The sequence below is a fragment of the Thamnophis sirtalis genome, unplaced genomic scaffold, assembly GCF_051295495.1.
Source record: "Thamnophis sirtalis isolate CommonGarterSnake01/CBP01778 unplaced genomic scaffold, rThaSir2_p1.2 scaffold_12, whole genome shotgun sequence".
Lineage (NCBI taxonomy): Eukaryota > Metazoa > Chordata > Lepidosauria > Squamata > Natricidae > Thamnophis > Thamnophis sirtalis.
Genome location: NW_028261392.1, coordinates 56,792,797 through 56,817,253, shown reverse-complemented (window position 1 = coordinate 56,817,253; position 24,457 = coordinate 56,792,797). Strand labels below are relative to the sequence as shown.

At 37.8% G+C, this 24,457-nt stretch overlaps 1 protein-coding gene, 1 long non-coding RNA gene and 5 other non-coding genes across 7 annotated transcripts; 6 read left to right on the top strand and 1 right to left on the bottom strand.

Moving 5' to 3' along the window:
• Positions 1-5,108: 5,108 nt before the first annotated feature.
• Positions 5,109-10,826, bottom strand: ZBTB37 (zinc finger and BTB domain containing 37). Its single transcript, XM_014073294.2, has 3 exons — positions 9,835-10,826; positions 7,597-7,696; positions 5,109-5,746 (listed from the first exon to the last, which is right to left on the bottom strand). Exons 1-3 carry the CDS (start codon positions 10,755-10,757, stop codon positions 5,258-5,260), a joined length of 1,512 nt encoding a protein of 503 aa, XP_013928769.1. The 5' UTR covers positions 10,758-10,826; the 3' UTR covers positions 5,109-5,257.
• A 3,568-nt stretch (positions 10,827-14,394) lies between these two features.
• On the top strand, positions 14,395-23,073 carry LOC106554585 (uncharacterized). Its single transcript, XR_015698233.1, has 13 exons — positions 14,395-14,500; positions 14,687-14,811; positions 16,767-16,799; positions 17,025-17,063; positions 17,298-17,336; positions 17,724-17,812; positions 18,730-18,772; positions 19,503-19,552; positions 20,428-20,455; positions 20,908-20,942; positions 21,467-21,525; positions 22,450-22,480; positions 22,669-23,073. It is a non-coding gene; the product is annotated as an uncharacterized LOC106554585 (long non-coding RNA).
• Positions 15,487-15,567, top strand: LOC148043365 (small nucleolar RNA SNORD74). Its single transcript, XR_015698255.1, has one exon. It is a non-coding gene; the product is annotated as a small nucleolar RNA SNORD74 (small nucleolar RNA).
• LOC148043364 (small nucleolar RNA snR60/Z15/Z230/Z193/J17) lies at positions 17,111-17,190 on the top strand. The gene has a single exon (XR_015698259.1). It is a non-coding gene; the product is annotated as a small nucleolar RNA snR60/Z15/Z230/Z193/J17 (small nucleolar RNA).
• Positions 17,384-17,463, top strand: LOC148043363 (small nucleolar RNA snR60/Z15/Z230/Z193/J17). The gene has a single exon (XR_015698258.1). It is a non-coding gene; the product is annotated as a small nucleolar RNA snR60/Z15/Z230/Z193/J17 (small nucleolar RNA).
• On the top strand, positions 20,515-20,592 carry LOC148043362 (small nucleolar RNA SNORD47). Its single transcript, XR_015698256.1, has one exon. It is a non-coding gene; the product is annotated as a small nucleolar RNA SNORD47 (small nucleolar RNA).
• LOC148043361 (small nucleolar RNA SNORD79) lies at positions 21,630-21,707 on the top strand. The gene has a single exon (XR_015698249.1). It is a non-coding gene; the product is annotated as a small nucleolar RNA SNORD79 (small nucleolar RNA).
• Positions 23,074-24,457: the final 1,384 nt, after the last annotated feature.

Sequence of the window (24,457 nt, the reverse complement as noted above, 5' to 3'; positions counted from 1 at the left end):
AAAATGCTATATTTAATTTTAACTCCCCCTCTCAAAGGCCAATAAATTTGCAAGTGATTGACAAATAATCTAACCTTTTTATCTTAGATAATAGATTTACCTAATCTGCATATAACCTACTGGCAAAACTACGCAAGATCTCATCCTTTCAACCAGAACAGAATCCTTTAGGTCTGAATCCTGAGTCTCCTCCAAAAGAGATCAACTATAGTTCAATATAAAGCATCGGATCCTTTAATAGTTCAAGACTGCAAAACTCCAGAAAATTCATTCAAAGATTCATTCAAAAAATGTGGCATAACTAGCAATTTCCAATAAGATTAGAATTTAATTCATTTGTATTCAATTTATTTCAGATATTTTCTGCTAATATATATAATTCTGATATATTTTCAGGTCTTATATTAATAAGTAGATGAATCTTTTACTAATAAGAGTTTGCTTACAGCAATAAAAAGACACCTTTATGTCTTTTCCAATTACAATCATATTTCCAAATTCCACTTTTCAGGCTCATTGTAATATATATTTTTAAAACTGCACCATTAAGCATCAAAAGAGGATTTTCTAGAGCAATTCTGTGTCAAATCATGGAGAAGGTTTTTAAAAATAAAATAAAATTAAAGAACAAGTAAAGCTTATGAAATATAAAACTCACTTCAGTTTAGAAAAACTGAACATTAGAAATTGAATACATCAGAAGTAAAACTCATAAAATCTAAAATTATTGGCAAGAAATGTTTTCAAATTCAGAGATTAATCTCTCTTCTGATGAAAAATTCTGTATTCTTAAAAAAAATACAGGCTTACTGATCAACCTTTTCAGACATAACATGACATGACAAAGTTGTATCCTGAGTTCATGTGGATCTCTGAACATAAGTTGGAGTCTCACCAATATTTGGAAAAAGCATCTCTTATGCTCAAGGAGAAAAGCAATGCAATTGTTTAGATTCTTTTTCCTCTTTTTTTGCTCTATGTTTGTTTACACTAGCTATTTTAAAGGAAATCGGGCCCTTCAGACATGCAGTGCAATGATGTGGGTTAAGAATTATATTAATTTTACTCTATTGCTTTTGATAAGATTAATGCATAGCAGCAGACACAGGAAGATAATGGCAAAATTTCACATTGAAGATTCATTCTGCAAGTGCAGGGCAATGAAATTGATCCTTTCCTTCTAATACTCTGTCGTTCTTTGAAAGACAAGAGGTAAAAGGTAAGTTCAACCTACCAAGTCTCATTAAAAAAATGAGATAAATTACTCACTACAGACAGAGGTAATGAGGTATAATATTATTAAATAATTTTACTTCCCTTCCCTTTTGAGTCACATTAGGAATCAATTTAGCACAGATGAAAAATGTCCAGATGCACTGAATAAAAAAATAGGTCACCAACACATCTACACTACGGAATCTAGATCAGTGTTTCTCAACCTTGGGAACTTGAAGATGTCCGGACTTCAACTCCCAGAATTCCCCAGCCAGCGTTCGCTGGCTGGGGAATTCTGGGAGTTGAAGTCCGGACATCTTCAAGTTCCCAAGGTTGAGAAACACTGATCTAGATAATAATCCTTTGAGCTTGGATGGCAATTTATCCAATGCCTAACGTCTCCAACAATGATGTCTTAAAGCTCATTTCCAAACTTGCCTCTAAGGTTAAAGCACTGAATACAAAAATTCCAGCACAAGTAAATGTTTCATTGCAGAACAAAAAAACAGGAAGCCTTCCCACAGGTTTGCTTCAATTCTGTCTAATGCAAACACTTTATTTGCCAATTTTGTTCAAACACTACTAGCATTTTTTGAAAATGAATACTTTCCATTTTGTAACACCAAGCATAATAGTCTGAAACAAGTTTAAGTATTGAAACAGGCTTTGCGAGTTTATGCGCTATCAGTTCATAACTTATTTGTATAAATAGCACATTTGTTTAGAATAACTAAAAAAAGAACACTCAAGGTAGAATCTGAGGAAACAATAAGATCTCAAGACACAATCAAGCGGTTCAACAGAGTTTTCTTTCGGCTCCAGCCGCATCAACACCATGGGTTTCCACATAAATGGTCAAACGGAGTTAAGATTCTTTCCTAAGTGACCCCCATTGCCCATTCTAGCAATTATATTCTGCCACCTGGCAGGGCAGAAGAACAGTTGTCAATAGATGCAATGCCTTAATATTTGGCACGATTTGGATTGTATGAATCATAACAACCTGCATGTATTCCTTCGAGGCATCTTAACTCTTTAAAGAGTTTCAGGCTCTTTAAGAACACAAGAAAACCCACCCTTCTTTCTAGCTTCTCCAGTAATACACATTTATGAGGATTTCTTGATTACACTACAAATGTACTCTCTGAATAAAGCCACAGAGCTCAGGATATTTTGGGAGCTCTTATATTTTGTGAAGCCACAGATCAAGGTCATTTTCTACATGTACACACACATGCATCCTCACACACACACACACACACAAATTGAATCATGGTCTCATTGGACACCATGATGAGGTAATATTATCTGAACATAAACCCATAGTTAACTGTAATTATGGTTTGTTGAAATAAATCAACCTTCACAAGTTGTGATTTGAATTTGTCTGCTTCAAAGAATGCATCATACCCAAAGTTCACATTTTTCTGGGTCCAGCTTTCAAAATAAACTGTGTTGCTTAAAAAAAGGAAATAAAAGTTTCCCAACTCCTCCGGGCATATTGAAAGAAAGGACTGGGAAGATTGCTGGCACACGCCTCTTACGAGCTTTTTCTCATAATGTAGCCTTCTGTATGAATAAACTGACTGGATAACTATAAACCCAGTTCAAAAGAAGAACAGGCAAGAATATTGGCTCATTTGCATGCAAGTAAAAATGACATCTTTCAATGGCTGCAACTAAAAGCACATTTCACAAGCTTTGTTTTTCTTTTAAAATGAAGCCTGGGTCAAGAGGCAAGAAATTCTCAATGATTCTGGCCAGGCTAAATAAAGAGGAGTTTTACCAGCAAGCAGGTAAGTGACTGATGACATAATCCTGGATTACTTGATCACTCCTCTGTTCACAGTATCAAGTCCAAAAGGAACTCACAGCTCTGTAAATGCCACATTCAACAATCCATTACAACTCTTTGCTCTCTTTAATATGTATGGATTTTTGCTGCATTCTGCTTTGGAGGAAATTCTTATATAGAAATGCTACACCGTCATCAATTCAGCAAAGAAATATTCCCATTATAATTATATATTTATATATATTTATATATATATATTTATATCATACTTGTAGATAAATAAATGTATGCCTTACAAGTTTGGTAACATTTTTAAAATTCTATTCTTAAATGCTTTAAAAACTTTGTTATAAACTAACTAGAAATATTTTCCAATTCTTTTTAATGTAAATTGTCTCTTTTTGGTAGATTTGAAAGTTATGATTAAAGCAGCATATAGATAGATATATTTACATCTATTATCCTCCCTACTTCATCTAGAAGAATAGTGTGTGGGTGGCTTTGGAAGAATCTCGTCAAACTCTTAAAACAAGTATGAGTTAATCTTTTCAATGACTTTTGAATCTGTATCTTTGTGATCACAAAGAAAAAAATCACTGCTTGCTTTATCATGAATTGGGGAATGGAACAAATTCCTCAGTTAACATAAAAAAAGAAATGCACACATAGGGAGGAAAGGGGAGAGCATCGAACAATTTTCATTCTTCCTGTGAGCATAATCAAGAATTTCATTTTTAGAAGCAAGAAATGTGTGGCATAAGAAGGCAAGATCGGCGAAATATTAATATTATACAAATCTAAGCATGTTCACCAAGAAGCTGTTTCTTCCTTTACCATAATATTATAATGCCTGTCTCTATTCATTTCGTGGCTCCACCATATCTCAAGCTTTCTCCTATAAGTTTTGCTTCGGCTATTTTAACTCCATATAATCTATAATATTAGGATTATGCCAACTCTTCACCTTTATTCTACAGCATTGCTACTAAATACCAACACAGAACTTCTTTTGCAAATATAAGACACTTATTTGAAATATTTGCTCTCCTGCACATGTATCCTTTTAATTATAAACAGAATATTAAGAAACATGAGGTGCATATTTGCTGGATTTGGCAGAGAGAGAAAGAGATATCTCCTCAACTTCATATGTGAAATATTATAGAAGTGTAAAGGAAAAGTTTTCATTGCTTACAGGAAATGGGAGCTTTTACCCTACTGAATTGTAAGAGTATGTTTTTTGCATGTTTTTCATATAAAAATATCAAACAGGGAAACAAACACAAACCAGGATTTCTTCTCCCACCGAGATCCATCTATTTTGATATACAAATATTGCTGTTTCATTAGATCCAAGTCCATGGGAGGCAAAGGATGACCTTTGGAAAAAGCCACTGTTTTAAAAATTCATAACTAGAAATCTACTTTTCAGTTTTTGCAGCACACAGAATAAGCAAGAATTGTGACGTGGTCTGCACTACCCATATTTCACAACTGAAAATATTCATTCAAACACGGCAGAACCTCATACTGCAGTTACTGCCTTCTTTTTCAGTAGCTTACTTACTTAAATATTGTGTAATCTTTAAAATACTGCTCAAAAAATTGCTAGCCTTATAACAAACAGGCAAGGCCACACATGTTGAAATGGCAAGCCCCCTCCCCTTAATAAAAGCCCTTAGGTAATGGGTCAATTTTTTTAAAAAGATACATCAAATGAAAATGAGATAAACTACACTTAGGCATGGTTGGTTATAGTACAACAGCCATTGTTCTCGAAAAAGAATTACCTGGGAAATAAGAGTGGGGCACAGAACAACAAAAACCAATTCCTGACCCCGTGTATCTTATGGAGGTATAATGATTTTGATACAGATGCTGATGCTCTGCATACACATAGCTAGAACTCTGCAGCCCTTAGGACCACAGGATCTGTTGCCCAGAAATGAGAAAAATCTATTTCTCCTTGTTCACTACTGAATACTTAAAAAAAAAAGCCCACCCCTCCGAAGTTGTTAATCCCTGAATCAGAGGTTAGTTGACCCAGTTTTTTTTCCTTTCCAAGGAGATGGAGAAAAATAAAGGAAACCATAAGCACTTTAGTTACAGTACTGTATCTTTTCTGTTTTGGCAACCTCTCTCTCGGGAGTGTCTTCGTCCAGTGGTAACATTGCACAACCAACTACAGGAGCTCACCATCCCAGTGGGGCTTGCTTATCCTACAGAAGATCCACTGGGCCTCTGGTCTCAATCTGGCCCAGTAGTCGATACAGATCCCTGTGCACTTTCCCCAGCCAGACCAGCTTCTTCCCGAAGAGGAGACTCTTCCTCAGCTTGGCCTCTGGAGGTGACCGTGGTCTCTGGAGAGATGCTGTGCGATCCCTCCAGTGGCATACAGCCGGGGTGGTTCTTACGAAAGTGCTGGTTGAGGATAGCCTGGAAGGGGAAGCTCTTGCCACAGACATGGCAGTGAAAGGGCTTGTTGCCTGTATGTTTCCGGATGTGATACTCCAACTGATCCTTGCGGGTATACTTTTTGCCGCACATCCGGCAAACAAAAGGCGTGATGCCCATATGAAGCCGCATGTGCCGGTCCAGACTACCCTTCTGGTTGAAGGATTTGGCACAGTAGATGCAAGTCAGACGTGGGTTGTAACGAAACCACCGTTCAGATACTTCCTGTTCACGGAGATATTCCACATAGCCGCTTACTCCAACAATAGCTGACTCTTCCGCCTAGAACAGAAACATTATGAAGAAAAATAAGGTTGGCTAAATATGATCATGGACATTAACAAGAAGGCTTAGACATATTAATGGTTGATCAGCAAAATCCAGATTTAGAAGCATTATTTCTCAGAGTATTAAAGACTAAGACAAAACAACAAAGACTGCTATGCTTATTCCTTGCCTGAAACTTCCTGGAATCATATGGTGATCACTGCAAAAAACAAGATATACTGTAGAACTAAATGGCTTGATTGGCATGAATGTTAATGTACTATAGAAAGTTTTAATTTTTAATACTCTACATGTAGTTTAAAAATACATATACCAGATTTTTTTTACATTTTAACTGTGCTTTGTGTGGGATAGTGCTTGAAGTATTCCACTTAAGCTAATTAAACAACCTGAGCAATTATTTTAGCACAGAGGAAGAAGTACTTTAAAGTCTATAAGAGCCTTGCATGTTCATCAGTTGGACAAAATTAAAAATGTTTAGTTTGATTCACAATAATGTGGGGCTGCCCTGTTTCAGTAAACTGTCTTGTGCTTATCATCCAAATCCCTAAGATGAAATAAAAGCATTTTCTGTATTCAAATGTAGAGGGTTTTCTTATGACGGTGGGATGATTAAGGTTAAATTTCTAAAATGTGCAACACATGTTATAGTTTTGCTTTTAACATGTTTCTATGTGCATCCTGAGCAGACAGGGTTAGGAAACAAGATAAAATTCTAAAACATAGGTAAAGGTTCCCCTAGTTGTTCCTGAATTTAGGGGGTTGTGCTAATCTCCATTTCAAAGAAATGAAGAGCCAGCACTGTCCGAAGACATCTCCATGGTCATGTGGCTGGCATGACTAAGAGCCGAAGGCACATGGAATGCTGTTACCTTCCCACCAAAGGTGGTTCCTATTCTTCTACTTGCATTTTTACATGCTTTCGAATTGCTAGGTTTGCAGAAGCTGGGACAAGTAACAGGAGCTCACTCCATTACATGGCACTAGGGATTTGAACCCCTGAACTGACAACCTTTCTGATCAACAAGCTCAGTGTTTTAGCCACTGCATCTGAAATATAAAGAGGGTTTATTGCTTCCAGATACATTAGTAGAAGTCTGCTTATTGGTTCACTGATTAATAGTGTTTAGATACATATAAAAATCAATTTCTTCACATTCCTTCCCAAAATTCCTTTGACCTATTTTCTGAAGTACTCATACCCTATTATAATTAATAATAGAGTATGTCTAATTCACTACTAACCCGCCATATAACACAGTAGCAGAGTGTCTCTTTTTGTGGATTATGCACACATTGCACTAATCTACAGGTTAGTAGATAGTGACTTTTGACTCCCCAGTCTAGGACTGAAAAAATAACTGACCAAAATCACTCAATTGGGCTTCCATATGTAAGGAAAGACTAAAACAGAGGTGGTATTCAGCAAGTTCTGACCAGTTCTGGAAAACTGGTAGTGGAAAGTTGGAGTAGTTTGGAGAACCGGTAAATACCACCTCTGACTGGCCCCGCCCCCATCTATTCTCTGCCGCCCGAGTCCCAGCTGATTGGGAGGAAATTGAGATTTTATAGTATCCTTCCTCTGTCATGTCCACCAACTCACGCTCACCAAGTGTTGTCCACAGTAGTAAAAAATGTTGAATCCCACCACTGGACCAGAACCTGAATCTTTCCATTCTTAGCACATCACCTTAATATTATCTCTCTCTCTCTTCATCTCACACACACATACACACCCCAATAACACATAAACAAATACACCAACTGCAAAGTGCTTCTCTATAGCTACTCTTATAAAACATCAGCATCATAATTATCATCACAGCTCACCAAGAGATACCTACCTGCGAACTGGGCTGCTTAGGTTCATCCATCCGCCATGGAGATTCACTTTTTGACCTGTACCGATCATTCACAGTAACCACACTACCCGAAGGGCTAAATCTGCAAAATGAGATTAAGAGCTATTTTGTGTAATATACAAATTCTCTTAAAAAAAAGTAAGAAACAATGGAGATTCTGCTTCATCACTGATAACAGGGAGGACAGGGGTTAGATAAAATAGAAAGTAAACAGAAATAAATCAAGAAAACCCTAAAACTATAAATGGTAGCTTGAAGTTTGATAATTTCTCAACTCAGGAAATAAGTTAACATAAGAAAAGATGGCTTTGCCTGAAACAAATTTGTCAAAATAGAAACATGAGATTATTTGCACATTGTCAGCATATGAAGTACTATTTTTTTTTGTGTTTAAAGTTTTTACAGACTACTAAATGTACTGGTGCACTCTTAACTTCCAAAAGCTGTTGCATAAAATGTTAAACAAAAAGTTAGCATATCAAAATGTAACAAAAGCAGATTATATCTGATAATCAAGCCACAGACGTCACCTCCTACACAAGATCAGGCAAGGGTATTTCTTCAATATTACCTATTAGAGTTAAGAAAGAACTTTCTCCAAACAAAATGGCTTAATTCAGATTAAACTATCCTTAAACTAGCACTAGGGTGATTATAAAATAATGTTTTAGTAAATCAAGTTTAGTTTTCCAAATCATGGTTTGTAGTAATTATTGGCTGAAATGTAATAGATAAATAAATAAATATCTGAGCTGGCAAATAAATTATAGCCATTGTTCCAGAGTTTCCTATACAGGTATGGGAATGCTGAGAAAAAAATAAACTCATTCAATCAAAGCAGAAAAAAATCACTGATGTTTGCGGAATTAACTAAAAGAAAAGGTTACAATTTAGTCAGACCAAGTAAGAGACTTGAAATTTTCCTCATGAAGACTTGAAAACATGCAATTCTCTGTTTTTAAATAGAGAAAAATTCTTACAAAAGTATCTTGCTATTTTTGGCTATTACTAAAATTCTAGTTTTTAAAAGATTATAAATATAAATATATTCACATGATTTTTCACTGAATATTAGGACTTCTCACATTTTTTTCAAAATTCACTATTCATTGTCTCTAGTAAACACCAACTAATCATCATATCTCATTTATTTCAATATCCAGAGAATACTTTAAATAAAGTTTGGCCAGAGGCAAATTAAGTCCTACTTAAAAAGCTCTATACATTTTCTTTTTAGAAGTTGAACTCTCACTATCATACTCTTAATTGGCTCTTTGTCCAGTTCACCACTTCTTCACCTGCTGAAGTTACAGACTACATCCAATTAGCTTTTTTTAATATGCTTCGTTCCACTGATGTTTTTAGATTATGAACAGCGGGAATTAAGTCTGAAGTATTCTAATGTTTTTTTTTAATTTTTAATTTTATCAATTTCATATATACATTCACAATTATATGATCTCATAACTGTTATTAATAATATGTATTTATAACAATTTTTTCCCTACAGTTGACAATATACTTGAAAATTGCTTTCTTACCATCCCATAGATAGATCCATCTTATCTTACAACGGTCCTACTTCTTCTTCCCTCCCTCCCTCTTTCCTTCCCTCGTTTCTTCTCTCCTACTCTCCTTCCTTCCCTCCTTCCTTCCCTCCTTCCCCCTTCCCTCCTTCCTTCCTTCCCTCCTTTCTTCTCTCCTTCTCTCCTTACTTTCCCCCTTCCTTCTCTCCTTCCTTCCCCCCTTCCTTCTCAACTACATTCCCTCCTTCCTTCTCTCCTTCCTTCCCTCCTTTCTTCTCTCCTTCCTTCCCTCCTTGCTTCCCTCCCTCCTTCCTACCCCCCTTTCTTCTCTTTCTTCTCTCCTTCCTTCCTTCCTCCTCTCCTTTCCCTTCTCTCCTTCCCCTTCCTCCCCTTTACCCTTCCCCTCTTCTTCCCATTCCTCCCCTCTTTCCTACTCTTACATTCCCTCCCATTCTTCCTCTGCCTTTCCCTTTCTCCTATTCCTCTCCTTCCTATCTTTCCTTCTACTCCTCCCTCCATCCACTCTATCCGTTGTTGTGTTTACATATTCTCCTCTTCAGGGGATGACCTGGTTCTCTTTTTTGGATTCTAATCCAAAAAAGTATTCTAATGTTTTTACAGTACCTTTGACATAGCAAATGTAGACATAGACACAGTATTAGTATTAAGAAGCAATAGTAACGTTAAATCTTACCTGTCCGTTTCAGTGCTGGTTGGCCTGGCCACTTTTGTTCCTGATGAGCCCAAACTGTAACTTTCTTGTCCCACTGATCCATGTCCTGTTGTGTCAATCACCATAGCAGTGACCTCCTCAGCACTGCTCCCATCTTCTCCAGATGGCTGATTCTCTGTCCCCAGCCATTCCTCCAAGTTTTCTGTTTTGATTCGCACTGTTCCAAGGACTTTAACATCATCATCCCCCTGCCCACCATGGTCTGGGACTCCTGTCTCTACATACCATTGACCTGCCCTATTAATCCTCAGTATGGGTTCCCGGCTTTCCACGTCTGAGCTCTGCTCAATTATTTGAGGGCTTGTAGACTCCTCAGGAGGACTCAGTTCCCGAATGTCCAGAACGGTGCTAACTTGGCCCATACGGCTGCCTTTTGGAGTGCTATGATGAGGACTCAGAGAACGATTTAGAGACGGGGAAGCTCGATGAGATTCCGGGGGCCTTTCTTGATGCTTTGTTCTTGTTTGGCTCAATTCCATTTCCACTTCAGCCACATTAATTTTGAAATGAATTCCCTCCAGGATTTGTGTACATTTGTCTATAATATGTTGCATTTGTAGAAAACTAGCTGCTGTCAGGTAACTGATTATATCAGCAAGCTGGAGGCATATTCTCCCCGTGTAGCAAAAAGAAAGGAGCTGCTCAAACACAGTGGGGTTCTTGATAACAGAGATGGAGACTGTGCTCATTTCGTTGAGTGACATATGATCCCGAAAATAAGGCGAGCTAGCAGCCAGCACTACCTTGTGCGCCCTAAAGGCTTGGCCTTGCACGTTGACCACAATGTCACACAGCCGGCCCTGCATGCGGAGCTGGTTAAGATGGCTCAAAACAGAATTGCTGAAATCAGGAATCTCCAACTGAATATTCCCACTTTTCTCCATGACGGCTCCAGTTGCAGGGGGAGCAACCCTAATGATGGAAAAATACACCGCTGAATTAGAAAGAGCTTCTCCATTTCTACATGTTTTGTAATGAATGACATTTAAAAAAAAACAAAACATTTTTTCATATCAATTTGCATGTGATTTGTGTGAATATGACACATAAACTATTATTTCCTTGTTAAACAGCTATGTAGGAAAAAACGCAGAATGTTGACAATTGAGCAGTAAATGCTCTTTTTTTCTGTTTCTCTTCACAATATTGCCCATTGCTCAACATTCCAAGTGCAATTAAGCTAGCTAATTAACAATGTTAATTAACAATAAAGGAGATAGGTAATGTTGCATTATAAGATAATGTTACTTATTTCATGAACTGAACTGGGATTTTAATCTGACGTCTGCCATCTTTCTCGATAATCAAAAACTCAAATTAAATGGAAATTCCATCAAAGATTTAGGGCAAATGTAAACAATTTGGTTTATAATGTTGATACAGGGGCGTCTCCAACCTATGCAGTGCTGTGAGGCATCTATACAAGGATATAGCAGACTATTAATTCTCACTTATCATTATTTCATTGTGACCAATCATGGTAACATACCTTTCACTCACTAATACACATAGAATTGATACTAATAAATAAAAATTCATTGAAAATAAAACTATATTTATTTTATATTGACGAGTAGTAAAAATCTCCTTTGCAGTAAACTCTGTAGTCAGCTTATATATTAGTCAGTGATAATTCATGCAAGAATGGTATACAGAATGTGTGCATATACTCGATATGTTTTTCAAAGTCACGTAATAACATTACCAATAAAAACTGTATCTTCCACATGCGAATAAATTATTTAGTTTCTAGCCAGATAATGATATTCCTGGTAGTTATACAAATTCAGGGGGGGAAAATCAGAAGACATCAAAATGGGTTTCTTTAAAAATACTGCAAGTATATATGGATATGAAAACAGCTTATGCTGACAAAACATTATGAATGTAGCAATAAATACAAGAATAAATCTTGCAAATTTATGGGTTAGTTATTTGTCAACATCAACATAAAAAGCAGCATATTGTACCTTATTTATTTTGTGTATTATATGGATGATCAGTTCATCTATATCAGGAGTGTCAAACTTGTGGCCTGCAGGATAGATGTATCACGTGCTGGCCCCGCCCCCACTCAGTTTAGCGAAGGGGGGGGAAGTCCCGATACATCATGTGACACTACCATGACGTGAGTTTGACACCCCTGATCTATATCTATGTCATATTTTTCAGAAAAGAAATCTATTCCTTAGATTCACTCTTATTTAATTAATGTATGCAGCCTGTCCTTCTAATATTTATTCTGCAATGAACAAACAGAGTTGGAATTCTACTTTCACCCGTGGCAAGAGGGGTTTTGATATGCTCAATGGGTGAAAAAGGGGATAGAAAACATCATCCTTCTTTTATACCCTTCTTTTTATTAAGTATTCTCCATCTGCTTCTATTTTTTTCAATAGTTATTTTCCATTTTTTATGAAAGGAAAAAAAGATTGCAATACCATTAATCTTGTTTGTTTATTTAGTGTATGGCAACATTAATCTTGGATTGGTATTCAGTTCTAAACTCAAATCTCTTATTGGAGTGACACAGGATACTCAGAATTCACTTTTAATTATGTTCCCTTACTGTAAGGTTAAAAATTATGGTAAAATATTCCGTAATTTGAAAATAATTTTATGAGCTTTGAACATGGACTTTTAGACTTACACAGAATTAACAGAGCCTGATAAATGCTTTAGAATTCTTTATTTCTATTGTATTACAAAAAGAAACATTCATTAGCTGCATTTTATTTCATTAGTCTGCTATGGTATTGCAGGGACACAATAGTGAACACTTCTAGAATTACTAATAATAAAGTAGTAAAACAAGTAAACTTCAATCTGAAAGCCAGACAGATATCAGCAATAATTATATGCAGACTGATATGAACAAACTATAGAAACGCAATGAAAATTAGCAAGATGCGTAAAGACATCATAAATCCACTGTAGCAAAAGCGTAGATGTTGTATAGATTCTTCTGAGCAAAGTTTCTTAAAATGTACAGAATAGTTTTTCCATATTGCTCTCCTCCAGGGCTGTCAAACTCCCAGCCCTTGGGCCAGATGCATCACACACTGGTCACGTGGATGCCCAGTTTAGCAAAGGGGGGGGGAGAAATCCCAATATGTCACGTGATGACGTGAGTTTGACATCTCTGCTCTAGTCTATGTATATAATCTATGAAGCCACAGACTTTAAAAAATAGATTTTTTTTTACCATGAAGTGATAAAGGATATTAATTATGTGTTTTTTCTAATTTTTAGGAAATATAGTTTAAATACATTACAATTCAAAATTCCAATTTTTAAAAAAGGAAATTTAATTTTTTTTTTATCAAATCTTCCTTTCCCTCATATACACCTGCTCCCATATCCGGATTCTAGACCAGATCTATGTTCAGATGCCCAACAATAAAAAAAGCACAAATGAAACAATAGAATTCCATGCAGTCCAGCTTCGATCTAATATTTTCATGAAGGCAATAAGGCTGATGCTTCATTATTCAATAGCATTTACATGATTTCTACATTTATTAAAACTGTTGTTTCTGTATGAACATTTTTCTTACAAAACCATATAAGCTATTGTAAGCATAGATTTATTTTATTCACATGCAGAATTATTATTCTGGCTTGTTCTAACCCTACTGCTAATCTGGAACTTTGGTTGGCTCTCTGTTAATCAAACAGGAAAAAATAATTCCCAACATTACAAACAATTAGAGAAATAAACTTTTTTCCCAGTTTTTCCCCATAAGAAAGCAGATGATTTCTCCACACCATACAACATTTTAATGAAGTTCTACAACCTCTCTTTGCACACATGCCTTGAGAGTAAACTGCTGGATTCATTTTGGAGTATTTCCAAAGAGGCAAAAGCAGACTACAAGACCCTCCCTTCCAACTTTCTAAACCTTTCTCTCCATAGAACCCCCTAGATCCAAAGACTCCAAAAACCTGAGCAAATTGCAACGAAACAAAACCACTTTGCTCCTAACCAAAAAAGCACCTGGAGAGGACAGTTAATTAAAATAACAAAACTGAGGGAGGAATGTATGGGTGAATAAAAAGGCAAAGTACAGTGACTGCAAATTGACAGATTTCAGGGGATTTTTTGGGGGTGGGTGGGGTGGGGGGAGGTCCAGAAGATTAAGGATGAGGAGGGCAGGCAACCTTGCAGAGAGAAATATCTTTTAGGAGGAGCAAACTCCGTTGCTAAGATACAGAAGGGGAGAAGTGAGGCTAGAAAAAAATTTTTTTTGGGGGGGGGACATGCAGAATCCACCACCGTCCTTTTGGGAGGCACCCCGGAACGACTGTCCTCGAGTGCGCCCGAGGGTGGGAAGGAAGGAGAGAGAACAACTCTCCCGAGCTCCTTTCCCTTTCCCGAGGGGACCGAAATACATCGCCTACGTACCTCCAAGGGGGGGGTGGGACGAGCCCGAACACCCTTCCGGAAGCGAACCCCCCAGAAGAGAAACGCCCCGGAAGTACATATCCCCCCCCTCCTTTCGTCTTTCTTGATTGACTTGCTTTCCCCCCAGCCCCACTGAAACAATCTGCGCGTCAGGTAGCCACACCCACAGGAACGAGCCCACCACGGAGAGGGTGGAACCTGCGCGCCTGGCGGACGGCCTGGGTACTTGTGGCGCTGAAGCGGGGGTGGGGGCGGGGGGGGAAGTGGAGGGACTGTTGTGCGTAGGAATCATTTTTTTTTTACTTGAGAGTGGTGTGACGGAAGGAGGAGCTATGCAAAGGGAGCGTGCACGTGACCCTCCGGCGTCTATAAAAAGCTGTTGTGCGTAGGAATCTTTTTTTTTTTAAGGGAGTGGTGTGACGGGAGGAGGAGCTATGCAAAGGGAGCGTGCACGTGACCTCCCGGCGTCTATAAAAAGCGTGGCTGCGGCCCGCGCTTTCTCTTTCGGAGTCTGCCTTAGGCCTCGCTACTACGTAAGTATTGCGAATAACCCCCCTTCCTTCCCTCCCTCCCTCCCGCCCGCAATAAATGTTGCGTTGCTAATTTGTATAGAGGAGTTGGGCCTTTAAAATGTAAGGTTGGTTGTGGATGACCTTGAGGGGGGCACGGATGGCGTTGGATTATAGCACGCATTCCGTCCCCCCCCTGAGCATAGATGGCGCTGCAAGAAGCAGCCTTTCCACGTGGGCCTCGTGGTTGGAGAAAGCATAAAGCTGATCTTCCAGAAAGTGTTGAAAATGAATCCCGCACGGAATAATAATGCTAATTAATCCTTACCAAATCGGCGTGCAAGCTTTTTGCGTTAAGTTGTATTTCCTGGGTAGGCCTTCACAATGCAACGGTCACTGCCTTATGGACGTTGACATTTACGAAGATTTAAGTCCAAGTCTGGGTAGGCCGGAGGGTAAAATTCAAAAAACTATTATGTACTGAGATATGGTGAACTCCAGCCTCTCTTCGCGTTGATCTTCGGATGGTTTCGAAGTGTTTGATGCCAGGATAGATCTCTGATAAACTTATTTTGAAGTTTTTTTTTCTTTAAATTAAAGGACTTGCGGGCATTTACTGCAAAATATGGATTCGATTACATTGCAAAACAACTGGGGGACCTTCCGAGTAATATGCCCTGATTGAATCTTTTTTTTTTTCGTACCTGCAGATGATGATAAATTATGTTGGTAGGGACATCTGAGACTCTGATGAATGCCAACAATTTCTGAGCAGGATTAGGATCTTAAATTAGGTGTCGCAAGGATTACTCATTTCTAACAGCCTGAAAATTTATGTTCTGGTTCCCCAAAACAATAAAACGTTTTTTTAGTAAGGGAAAGACTCTAGCTATTATTCTACAAATAAGATTCTTCAACCTCAACCCTGTATATTATGCCTAACACATCTGATTGCACTAATGCACAATTTTGATGAGATATTAGCAATAGCACTTAAAGTTATATACTGCTTCATAGTCTTTTACAGCCCTCTAAGCAGTTTACAGAGTCGGCATTTGCCCCCAACAATCTGGCTCCTCATTTTACACATCTGAGTAGAATGGAAGGCTGAGTCAACCTTGAGCCTGGTTAGATTCCATCTGCTAAACTGCTGGCAGCATTGATAAATATGATTTGATCCCAGCCTTATTTAAACATTACTTAAGAAATTAAAGGGAGGAGAAAGATTTTTTTTCAGTTAGATTAAGCTTTATTCAGATGGAATTTTCCCTAATGGTTGTCTTCATCTAATTCTAATAATTTGCATAACAATTTAGAAATTGTTGCCGTAATGAGAATGTATGACTGAGATTGCGTAAAAAGGATCAAAAGGTTGATCAGTTGGCAGAGGGAAAGCATGGATAAAAAAGATGAGGAAAACTCGTATTCCAATTACAGATTTCATAATCCATAACAAAAGCAACGTCTATAACAGATCTGAATTATTATGTCTAGCCCAATAACTGCATATTGAGATATTGAAACACTATTAGTGTGAAATACTTGATACAACTGCAAATTTTGAATCATTTCTTCCATCTTTGTCTTTTGGAAGTGACAATGAGATGACTCATTTTTGTCCTGATGTAATTTGCATTGCTAGTGCAAATTTAAAAAATCATGCTATGACAAGGAACAAGTGCAGTAATATTTGAGGCATCCATCCTGCTTCTACCTTCAATTTAACTGAAAGGGAGAGGAATTTGCTGCTTTCGCTTGAAAGTTGTAAGCTAAGCAGAGAAAGTTTTATACAGCAGTCCTTAGTCCCTCCTAAAAGAGGAAGTAAAGAGTCCTCATTGCTGGCAGTATAATCAGAGTTAAGGCTAGTCAAAAGGGAGTCTGGATTTCTAAATATTCCCAATCAAAATACTTAAACACTTATTAGGTCTATTTTGTTTTAAAAATAGTTCTTATCTGACAAATGCCTGTTTCCTTTGTAGGTACAAAATCTCGAGCCAATGCTGTCTATAAAGGTATGTTTTTGTTCTTATAGTACATACAGAAAGCTAAGTAAATAAAAGCAGTACCTTTAGTTGTGCCTTTGTGCCATAATGATGATGCTTATTTGCTACTCTTGAGGAAATAATGATGAGAACGCTTAACCCACCTTTGTTTCAAACTGAGGCACAATCTATGCCCTTAAAAAGAATCCCTTTTGTAATTTGAAAGATTAAAACATTTGCTGTCCTCTTTTGCAGGGTTTCACAAATGATTCTGTGATCATGGAACATGGATTGGTAAGTTGTAAGATATAAATAGTCTATTAGGTTATTTTGTCCAAGGAAGGATGTGTGTGATGAAAACATAGTTCAGCAGATAATCTGTGATGAACTCTTTGTCTTTCGCTCCTATCTGATGCATCCTCTATTTAATGTTTCAAACTGAGGCACAATCTATGCCCTTAAAAAGTATCTTAAAATCCCTTTTGTAATTTGAAACAGACATTAAAACCTTTGCTGTTTTCTTTACAGGGTTTCACAAATGATTCTGGGATCATGGAACAAGGATTGGTAAGTTGTAAGATATGAATAGTCTATTAGGTTATTTTGTCCAAGGAAGGATGTGTGTGATGAAAACATAGTTCAGCAGATAATCTGTGATGAACTCTTTGTCTTTCGCTCCTATCTGATGCATCCTCTATTTAAATCTGGTCTGACCATGGATTGTTACGGTTACAGAGAGGCCTACTTAAAATAATTGTTCATTAAAAAAACCCTGTGACCTCAACAGTAACTTGGTAGCTGATTAACACTTCGATTTCTGCTGATAAACATGAAAATTGTATCATTTCATTGTATTCACTTAAACCATCTGAATTTAAACTAAACCATATGTTCCTCCCACAATATTAAGTTCATGTTGTATGTCCTAGCAACTGAACTGAACATCTCTTACAGATTCTGTGTTTGCAAATATGGGAACACTACCCATTGATGGGCTGGCCTTCGGGTTCTCTAATATGGAACAGCTTTAGATGATCAAACATGTAAGTTGTAAAGAAAAATATATATAATATATTAAGGGGGGGGGTGCATTATCGGGCAGTACTTTATGAACAGTTTCGATGTTACCAGGAAGATTCTTGGGTATTGTCACAGTCCTTTATTAGTTCTTATTTAATAGTGGTTCTTTATAACAAGATCATAATTGCATTTTTCTATAGTTACACTGGCAAGCATCCTAGTTTTGTTAGTCTTTGTTAAGCGTTATTTAATAAATTTGCACACTGTCAGACTCCCAGTGATTCTAGGTGATTTATAAATACAAGAAAACAATAGTAAATATAAGGAACAAAAGATGCCCATTTTTATAAGGCTGTACCCCATCTTAATCAAAGAGCCAGGTGACGTGTCTTTAAGGGCCTCTAAAATGCTATCAAGATGGGGGCCACTTGTGCCCTTTGTTTTAGCTGGTTTTTCTGCAGTTATTACATTTTTGTTTGGAATTCATTCAACTTGCAAACAAAAGGTAAAACAAATTGAGCCCTGGTTCTAAGTTGAAGAATGATCTTCCATGCTTGGGATCTGTTCATTTTCTGTGACTTGCTGTGATTTATGGATATGGCATCTTCTGCCTTTTAAAAGTTGTATTGGATTCTATTTGCTAATTTGTTTTACTGTTCTGCAATTATAACACATGTTGCTTAGAAATGTAAAGCAAATTTGCTGATGCAAGCATTTTAATTACGTCCATTCATCTACAACAGTTAATGTTCAGAACAATTGGATTGGGAGCTAAAAGTACAAATTAATCTACTGTATATGATGCTGAATCAGGTCGCTGATACATATGAGGATAAATTGAATATACACTGATACAGTAGATCACAGCAAGGTTTGGAAGAAAAAACGTTTTGTGGAAAAAAAATAAGGCTAGTGGCTAAGAAAATAATTCTCTTTATAGGTCTTAATGGGATCGAGCTGTCTTTGAAGAACCTCAAGAAAAGGCAAGTTGAAATACAGAAAGTTGATTCACTGAGCAATTAAGGATTTATTAAGGATTTTTTAGGACTTTTAGATATATTTGGTATTTTAGTTCAAGGCTGAGAAACCATTTTTCTCCAAATTTCCAAACATTCCATTGTCCCAAAGCAATTGAGGATGTCTTCTCTCACCTGTCAGAAAGAGGCCTTCCAAAGAGCTTCATCTGCCATATGAAGGTTTGTAACGGGAGAAATTGTTCCTTTGATAGATCCTGCCTAAGCCATTTGGACTAGCTCTAATAAAATTCTTAACCATCTATAGGTTTTAATTTTAATTGCTGTTTTTATAATCTTTTATTAGTAAACATAAAAATGGTGGATACTAACATACATTGTGATGAGTAGAATAATAATAAAGTAACTGAAGCATTTTTCCATTCTGATCCTATCTTTCTATGGCAAATTAAATATTGCAAATTGCTAGAAATCCATAAGGAATTTCCCAAGTCTCCTGGGAAAAATTTGAACAGTATTTCTTGCATACATGTGGCAGATTGATATTATGTGTTAATTAAAGTATACTTGATATTTTTAAAGTATTTAATGCTGTCAGCCTGCATGATGAGAAGCTTATAAAACTGACTTTAAAGATGGAGGTCTGTGATTAGCTCTACCTGACTTCAGGCACCTACCTGGTTTTCCCATGATTAAAAAATCATTTTCTTGGCTATCATCAACCTTTCTTTCTCTTTAGGACTTGGAGTAACATGAGGAGTTGTTTCAAAGCAAAACTGCTGACCAGCGGTAAGCTACTACTGATATCAGCTTAACCGTGTTGATTTACTGCAAGAAATTGCATAGTGTTTTGCAAGCAGGATGTTCTTAAAAATAATATAATCTTTAATAATGCTATATTAATAAATGCAGAAATACCCGCGACTCGATATCCTAAAGATGAGTTCAGAAGATTATTCTGCATAGAGTTCTGAAAACCTCCCAACAGCATATCTGTCACGGTCCCCGTTCTGCTAGCATCACTTTACATTCTGCTTCCTGACATTTTTGCAATGGGGGAGGGAGGAGAATGGAATACCGGGGGGGGGGGGGTTTCTGGGAGCCAAGCAGTGCCGGTCTAACAAGGAAGAAGTGCCAATCCAGCCCTAAAAGAATGAGGAACACACAGAGGGCCCGTTACCCAAACAACCTGTAACTTTTCAATGGGTTCAAGACCCATAAGGGGGGGTCGGGGAAGTCCCAGGGAAAAAGAAAGTTAAGTATTGTTTTTGCACTAAATTCCACTTTGCTACTTCTGTAACCACTTTTGCTTCAAGAAAGTATACTCTTGGTCAAAAGAATGGTCCAGGGGTCTTAGGATGACAATATCCTTTACTCTTTTTGGTTACTGTTTTAACTTTTCCGACTTTGGCTATGTAGTCCAGTCAGAAAGTTTTATTGAAGACCTAGAAACTGCTGTCCATGGAATTGCTGTGGAGCTACTTCTATCTTCAAGATTGATTTGTTAAACCTTAGAATAAAAGTAGCAAAGCTTAGGAAATACCTGAACTGAAATTGGGATGTGGGTGAAAAAAAACCTGCAATTACTTTTGTTTTGTAATACTAAACTTTTAATATTTTGTGTTTGCGTATATAAGAGGACAATTTTTTTTTATATTAACTAGGTTTTGAGGATGGAATTACTAGATTGAGGTAAGAGTTTAGTTTTCATTTATTCTGTATTAATGGTTCAAAACTTTTTATCAACTTGTAACCAATGATGAGATTAGATTCTGCCAGATGAATACTCATGATATTAGCATCAAACCGTTCCACTTTTTACTGAGGTTACATTGTTCAGTCCGATGATTAGGCATTCAGAGAAATTAATTGTTTTCCCAAGTTTTCACTTTAATTTACTAATGTATTTTTAAAAGTACCTTCCTCATGAACATAAGATTGCAAATGGATTATTTTGTGTTAATTCTACAGCTATAGCAATGTAGAAATTCTAGTCAGCATATTTTAAGTTTGGTTATTTTCCACCAGGAAGTAGGTTTCCTTACCCAATGTTGACGCAAAAATTAGAAAGGTATTAACTGAATATTTCTGAGTCTTTCTGCAGTTTTATAATAAATGTTTTTTCATTTCCCCAAAACTGTTAGATGCTTACTGTTTTATGGAATCTCTTGAAAACAAGGTCAGTATATTTTTATAATCTAATTATTCAGTCTTGGAAGTTGATAAAATTATGGGTGAATGACTTGCAGCCTGAATGCTCCTATTACCTCTAATAATCTTCCCTGTGAATTTCACCCTGTCAGATTTCATGACAAAAGTATTAAAGGTGGAATGAAAATTGACTAAAACTAGATGTGATGCTTTCATTTTTGCATAATCCGCTCCTCCCAAAAAACACAATGCGTGGGGGTGGGGGTGGCAGTAATAAGCACATTTGCTGCCTGCTTTGTTCCCTGACTTCTGAAAGAAAACATATCAACCAAAATTAGTTTGATTTTGCTGGAAAAGCCAATGATGTTTTAAGAGTAGTGGACAGAAACTTTTCTGAGAACTGAAAACACTGAGGCTTTCTATTGCTGATATTTAGTGATATGTCATGGTACCATAACTTAAACACCTGAGATCAAATGAATTGATGGTGAAATAGTATCTGTTTTGCATTACTTCATAAAGTGATAAAAATACAATATTTTTTTATTTCAGATTAGTTTAAAAACAGTAGCACCTGATGGATAGAATCATTTTGACTTCACACTATAATGGTAAGCTCGTATTTTAAAGGGTTCTAAGGGGGCATTAGATTTCCAAATGAAGCAGTTTGTAGTCTTTGACCTTGTTTTGTGTTAAAATAAATGTGTTTCATTTGTACTGTTAATGATGAAATTGGAAAAAACAATGGGAATCTCTCTGAAAAGTAGTGAAGATCAATTTTACTGAGACAGTACAAATAATGTGAACTACATAATTAAGTAGTTGTTACATTGAAATATATAAAATCAGCACAAAAATTGGCTGGTTCTTGAAATAAACCTGTATATTCCAGTTTGAGAGTCTTTTTAAAAAAGCACCAAGAATCACTGTGTGATCCTGGCTTTGCAGGATGCCTAAATGTTGTATTTTAAATTATTAGAAACTGAGCTGTCTGGCAAAAAAAAGTACTTAAGAGGCAGAGAATTGTAAGAATGACAGCAAATGCCATAGTTTGTTCCTGTCTAAAGTATCTGCTTGTCTGAATTCCATTTCATCTCTTCTGCCATAAGTGATAACTTTTAAGAGAATAGAGTTGTGGGGACATGCAAAATATTTTTGATGTTAAATGAATATTTGCAGAATGGCCTGTCGCAAGAGCAAAATGGAACTATTAAGTATTCTGAAAGTTTGAATTGGAATGGAAACTGACCTATTTATTGAAACAGCTTCAGTTTCACAGGAACTTAAAATATGTGATATTTGGATAAAAATAAACATCTTGCCATATTTCTAATTAACAGTAGAGGCTATTAAAGCCCGATAGCTTTTCAAACAGGATTTCTCCTTGTTTTTAGCAAAATAATGAAGTTTTATATAGCTATTATAAATTTGCTTGTGGCCACAGTTCAACCACACGTGGAAGAAATAATGCAGGTGAAGAGTCAATTTTGTGCAATAGTTAGAAGTAAAAAATTAATCTCTGTCTGATTTCCTAGGTAGCTGATGAACTGACATTTGGCTTTCAAGGTATGTATACCCTACACTAATATGCTTATTTTCTTGAGAATGGTGAAATGATGATACCCCAATCTTGAACTCTCTCTCTGAATATGTGATGGAATATCCAAGATCTGACCCATTCAGTTTTTACATTGTTTTGTGTCTCTAAATGGGAAATACATTGGCTTGATTCCTTTTCCTTTTTCTCTTTTCAGATCTGAGAGCCTGTCCAGAAATTACTATTTTCAAATACATTGGAAGATATTTTGGAATCTAAACTAGATGTCATTAGATTAAAAGGATAAATACTGGACAGTAAAGATTTTACTTTACTGGCCCACAGTCTGGCAGTCCTTGGTCGCTGCTTGGAATATAGCGGCGGCAGAGACTCTAAACCGGATTGCGCCTTTACGGCCTCTTTGTGGCAGTGGATCCAGGAGGGCTCCTTGGTTTACCGAGGAACTCCGGGAGATGAAGCGCCAAAAGAGATGCCTAGAACGACGCTGGAGAGCTAGTAACTCCGAATCAGACCGAGCACAATTAAGAGCCTTTATTAGGATTTATCTAGTGGCGATACGGGTGGCAAAATGGGCACATTTTTCCACTCTTATTGCATCCGCAGAATCCCAGCCGCCTTGTTTAGGATAGCCCGCTCTCTCTTGAAAGGGAGGGATGTAGACAAACCCTTGCAGGGTAGAGCTGAGAAATTTGTTCAGATTCTGATGGATAAAATCACTCGGATCTGGACGGACCTGGACTCCACTTGGACGGTACCAGCCGAGGCGCCGGGGGAAGGTCCTGATCGGATTTTATGGAGCGAGTTTCAACTTGTCGCTCCTGAGGAAGTGGACAAGGCCATGGGAGCGGTGAGTGCCTCCACCTGTATACTGGCCCCTGTCCCTCCTGGCTGGTCTCGACCAGCAGGGAGGTGACATGTGGCTGGCTCCAGAGGATTGTTGACACCTCTCTTCTGGAGGGATCCTTCCCGCAGCCTCTAAAGGATGCGGTGGTGAGACCCCTCCTTAAGAAACCATCCCTGGACCCAGCCATTTTAAACAACTATCATCCAGTCTCCAACCTCCCATTCGTAGGGAAGGTTGTTGAGAAGGTGGTGGCCTTTCAACTCCGGCGGACCTTAGATGAAGCAGATTATCTGGATCCCTTTCAGGCCTGGTCATGGCACGGAAACTGCTTTGGTCGCGCTGATCGATGATCTCTGGCGGGCCAGGGATAGAGGTCATTCCTCTATCCTTGTGCTCCTTGACCTCTCAGCGGCCTTCAATACCATTGACCATAGTATCCTTCTGCGACAGTTACGGGAGGGGGAGGGGGAGGCACCGTCTTAAGGTGGTTCTCCCCCTACCTCTCGGACAGGTCGCAGTCAGTGTTGGTTGGAGGACAGAGATTGACCCCCAGGCCCCTCAAATATGGGATGCCGCAGGGTTCGGTCCTGTCGCCCCTCCTATTTAACATCTACATGAAGCCGCTGGGTGTGATCATACGCCGGCACGGGATCAAATATCAATATGCGGATGATACCCAATTGTATCTGTCCGCCTCGTGCCAGTTCAGCGAAGCAGTGGAAGTGATGTGCCAGTCCCTGGAGGCTGTCAGGGTCTGGATGGGAGCGAACAGGCTTGCACTCCATCCAGACAAGACCGAGTGGCTATTGATGTTGCCTCCCAAGGTTAGTCCAGATATTCCACCTCTTAGCCTGGGGGTTGAAATTATACACCCCTCAGAGAGGGCCTGCAATTTGGGTGTCCTCCTGGACCCACAGCTAACGTTAGAGCACCTGCGCCGGCCCTGTGGAACGATCTACCCGCAGAGATCCACACCCTTATCACTCTCCTGCCCTTCAGTAAAGCCGTTAAGACCTGGTGGTTCTGGCAGGCCTGGGGCTGTTGATGGATATCCAGCCCCCGCTTAGATGTAATGGATGATGTGAATTTTTAATATTGTATTTTTCTATTTTTAAATTCAAACTGTTTCTATCTTGCTGTG